The 4,801-nt window shown below is 47.5% G+C and overlaps 1 protein-coding gene across 1 annotated transcript; it reads left to right on the top strand.

Moving 5' to 3' along the window:
* The first annotated feature begins 3,339 nt into the window (after nucleotides 1-3,339).
* Nucleotides 3,340-4,350, top strand: LOC122721969. Its single transcript, XM_043951389.1, has 2 exons — nucleotides 3,340-3,864; nucleotides 3,985-4,350. Exons 1-2 carry the CDS (start codon nucleotides 3,340-3,342, stop codon nucleotides 4,348-4,350), a joined length of 891 nt encoding a protein of 296 aa, XP_043807324.1.
* The last annotated feature ends 451 nt before the right edge of the window (nucleotides 4,351-4,801 follow it).

The raw sequence follows: 4,801 nt of genomic DNA on the forward strand, positions 1-4,801 counted from the left end.
ATGGTTTGGCCGCCTAACCTTGCCCCCGAAAGTTGAGTTGTGGCTTGAAAGCAGACTTTCGGCCGCCGAAGGTAATGTTCGGCCGCCGAAAGTGCCTGACTTTCGTCTCTGGAGAGAGGGTTCGGCCGCCGAAGGTGCCACCGAACCTACCCGAGTTTCGTCTCTGGAGGAGACTTTCGGCCGCCGAAGGTGCCGCCGAAAGTGCCTGTCCAGCCTTTTCATGGCTGTTTTCTATGCATGTTTTAGTGATGTTTAGAGGGGTTTTTGGGGAGATGTTTATGTTTATGTTAGAATGTGTTTAGTGCCTCATGTGAGTCCATCTGTGTAGGATTGGACCTGAGGAGAGGTGTTTAGCTTCAGTGCTAGTTGACCCTGAGTTTGTTGAGCAGTGGCTTCAGGTGAGTAGAACTAAACTTAATCTTTTACTTTAAGAAAATCAAATGCTTAAAGCATACTCATACATCATGTTATGTAATAGGATGATTGCACTAGTTTCACCATGCCCATGCACCATGTTTATATGTGATAGGATGATGCATTAGTTTCACGAAGGTGACGCATTGCATAATGTGCTATGTATATGATGTGATGGGTGGACCAAGGCGACCTCAATAGCCCACAAGTCTGTCATGAGTCTTTGTCAGTCGGGTAAGTACATATAGGAAAGCCCCATGAGAGCTCCTTCGGGGCCAAGTTTTGACAGAGGGAATGTTGGGGTCATGTCTAACCCTGAGGGGAAGGACGTTACGTGAACCCTCTAAAATCACCCGCAAGAGGAAGAGATTTGCTAGCATGAACTCAAGCGGGGGTGAGATGTTTGTTGTGATATAATTGTGATATGACGCATCTCATGAATGCATGAATAAGAAGAATAATTGAATTGAATAAAATGTCTTTATAATAAAATACATAAAAAGGGTGGAACATTAAAATGAATAATAATATACCTAAAAATGGAGGAACTAAATCAAATGTTTTTCTCTGTTTCTACTCACTGGGCTCTTGTAGCTCACCCCATTCCCTTAACCCCAGTTTTGCAGGGCCAGAGTATGTCAAGCCAGAGTAAGTCAGAAGAGCTATGTGATAGAAGAGGTTCAAGCATGGGTTGCCATGTTTGGTTGTAATAGCTTAGTTATGTTTATGTTTATGTATAAGGAGAGATGCTTATTGTATATGTTTATGGAGATAGTATGTAGTGTAAGTTGCTAAAGAGATGATATGTTATGTAATGCTATGTATGTTTGTTGCTTGCATAGTTTAGTGGTGGACATGAGCATGATGATGTATGGACATGGGATATGATGAATGGAAAGAGTAAAGAGTAATGTTATAAAGAGATAGAGCCAAGTTAAGAAAAGTATAGATATGCCATGGGTTGTAGCATGAGATGTATAGAATTGTGCTTTGCCTAGAGTGTTGGTTAATCCCTTTTTGTTATGCATGATCTTGAGAAAATGTTTTAAATGTTATGAGTTTGAATGGCCCGTGAGGGAAGAAAGGGTTCCAATCCCTTGACCCAAAGCAGATATGTTTTAAAGCAAGTTTGATGACCCATCTAGTATGAGGTTCTATGTTTTCATGCATAGGTCAAGCTGAGGTAAGGAAAAACAAGTTTAAAGGTTTTTATGAGACCAAAGTTTAAGTTTTCAAGCAAAGTTTGATCATGTACGGGATTATACCTAGAGTTCAGGATGTTTAGCAGGCTTGCTACGGGTTCCGGCGGCCTTAAGCCGATCTGAATCCTAGCGCCGAGCAGGTCGGGCCGTTACTAGAGGGGTACCGGTTTCCGGGCTGTTACACTCGTCTTCTCTGCTCCTTGGGCCGATCCCATTTAGTCCCTGCTTTGTCTCTACTCACCGGTCCAGCCCAGAACCCGAAAGAGGATCCATCCATCCATCTTGCAGACCCGCCTACCCGCGCCCTGAGAGAATCAGAGGCCGTTACGCATGGGGAAGAGATTTGATTCCCTCGTACGTCCGTATCAGCGTGGCAGGGACAGGTGGTCTACTGATACTCGTTCTATTGGCACGTCACTAGCAGACAAAAGGAAACCTATAAAAGGAGAAATACTCTCTTCTAGGTTTAAGCTTTTTCTAAGTTTTACAGAGCCCATTGTAAAAACCCTATTTCTCTGGATCTCAGATCATCAATTGGCGCCGTCTGTGGGAAACGAAGGAGATCTTTTCATCACCGGAGTTCCACTCTTAACAAAACCCACTGAGATCCACGATGGCTAATCACAACGAAAACAACCTTAACATCCCAAATGACCTAAGCTCTGCCCAAGAGGGGCAGCAGTTCTCCTTTTCTAGTCCTACAACACTAAACAACCAAACACCCATTCCTCTCAATCCCTCGCCAAGTTTGGCAAGGAATGCTCCCACCTCTACCTTATCCAACCAGGACCTTCAAACTATGGCCCTCCAACTACAGAACACCGCCCATTGGTTGGGGCAGATAATGCAACAAAGGGGCCTCAACACCCCGATAAATACACTCCCAGTGGTAGAAGAACCCCAAACCAATGAGCCCCAACCTACCCCTGATCGCCTTCAAACCAGCAGCCGCGGTGCCGGGAAAAGGGAGAGAAGAGCCGGAGAAGAGGAAGAGCCGGAGGCCCGAGCTCATGGAAGAAGGGTGAGGGAGATGATAGAAAATGAGGAGGCTGACAACTATTCCGCCGGGACAACCAGGTGAACCAGGAGTGAAGCAGAGGAGGAGGAATATCGCCTGGAGAAAAAGCCCAGGCCGGAAGATGAGGATGTGGACCAAAAACTGCAGAAGTTGAGAGAGCAGCTTTTGGTCGAGCTGGGAAAGAAAGATCAAAGCCAAACCTTCCTGCCCACTTCTTCGCCTTTCTCGAAATGGGTGCAGTAGGAAACTGTCCCTAAGAAGTTTATGATGCCATCAATGGTAGCCTACGACGGAGCTGGTAACTCGAGGGAGCACGTCATGAATTACAAGACCTTCATGGAACTGCAAACTTTATCGGATGCCTTGATGTGCAAGGTATTCCCAACGACACTCTCAGGGCCAGCGCGAGCGTGGTTCAACAGCCTGGAGACTGGAAGCATTGGGAGTTTTGGAGACCTGGCCACTCGTTTCATCAGCCGGTTCATCGCCGGGGTGCCAGCAGATAGGAAGACGAGCTATCTGGAAACAGTAAGGCAGAGACGAGAGGAGTCGCTTAGAGAGTACGTAGCTCGTTTCAATACAGAAGCCTTGCAGATTCCCGAGCTTGATGAAGGAAGGGCGGTGGAGGCCATGCAGAAGGGGACGACCTCCGCCGAGTTTTTCGGTTCATTAAGCAGGAAGCCTCCGACCTCACTGGCTGAACTAATGAAGAGGGCTGAGAAGTATATAAGACAGGATGACGCTCTGGTGACAAGCCGATTCGCCAAGGGAGTGGCAAGCAAGGAGAAAGCCCCGGAGGAAAGAAGGCCGGAGAAGCATGAAAAGAAACATGGCAAAAGGTCTGAGCCTTACAGACAGCCTTGGGAGCGAAGGGACCAAAGACCTCTTCCCCCTCGGACCTCAGAGCAAAGGCCACTCCCTTCATGGGTTCCGGAGAAGCCAACCCCACTTAATGCCTCTAGAGCCGAAGTGCTCGTAGCTGTCCAGGATAAAGAATTCTTGCAATGGCCTAAGCCCCTGAAATCGAAAGCCGACCAGCGAAATCCTGACAAATATTGTCAGTTCCACCGAACTCATGGTCACGACACCAACAACTGTTTCCAGTTGATTGCAGAAATTGAGAGGTTGATAAAGAGAGGGCACCTAAAGAACTTTGTAAAGAAACCGGAAGGACAGAGACCTCAACCCAATTCGGCAGCCCAAACGCCAAGAAGAACAGGAGCTAACACTGTGAATGACGAGTCCAGTGGAACCATCAATATGATCGTAGGAGGCACGGGAGGTCGGATGAGCCGAAGGGGGAAAAAGAGAAGCAGAGAAGGAGAAACTAGCAGTGCTGAGGTCATGCAGATCGTTGAACACTCTTCAACAACCATCACTTTCTCCTCGGAGGACGCTCAGGATGTTCAGATGCCTCACGATGACGCCCTTGTCATTGAAGCTGTTATTCACAACTACCGGGTAAAGAAAATCTTGGTGGATGACGGAAGCAAGGTAAACCTGTTGCCTTATCGAGTCTTCCAGCAGATGGGAATTCCTGAAGAGCAACTGGTTTGGGATCAAGCCCCAATTAAAGGGATTGGAGGAGCACCAGTGACGGTGGAAGGGAAAGTAAAACTAGCCCTTACTTTGGGAGAGGCTCCGAGGGCTCGCACCCATTATGCGGTGTTCTTGGTGGCTAAACTCCCCTTAAGTTACAACGCGATTTTGGGATGACCTGTGCTGTTCGATTTTGAGGCTGTCACCAGTATAAGATATCTGGCGATGAAGTTCCCAACAGAAGCAAGGGTGGGGATAGTTCGGGGAAGCCAAGAAAAAGCAAGGGCAGTATACCTGGCTACGGTGGCAGAGCCGAGCATAACGGAGGAAAGGCTGGATTCAGAAGTCTTAGAGGTCAGGGATGAAAAAACGGAGGCCAGGATAGAGCCAGTAGGGGAACTGGAGACTTTTCCATTATCAGAGGAGGAAACAGATAAGGTCTTTAGTCTCAACGCCGGCCTGACAAAAGAGTAGAAAACTGAGGTCATGACTCTGGTCCGAAGTCACGCACCAAGCTTCACCTGGAAGCCTTCTGACATGCCAGAAATTGATCCCGAAGTGATGACACATAAGCTGAATGTCCTCCCCGAATCCAAACCAGTAAAGCAGAAGAAGAGGGTGGTAGGAA

Source organism: Manihot esculenta, chromosome 15, assembly GCF_001659605.2.
Source record: "Manihot esculenta cultivar AM560-2 chromosome 15, M.esculenta_v8, whole genome shotgun sequence".
Classification (NCBI taxonomy): Eukaryota; Viridiplantae; Streptophyta; class Magnoliopsida; order Malpighiales; family Euphorbiaceae; genus Manihot; species Manihot esculenta.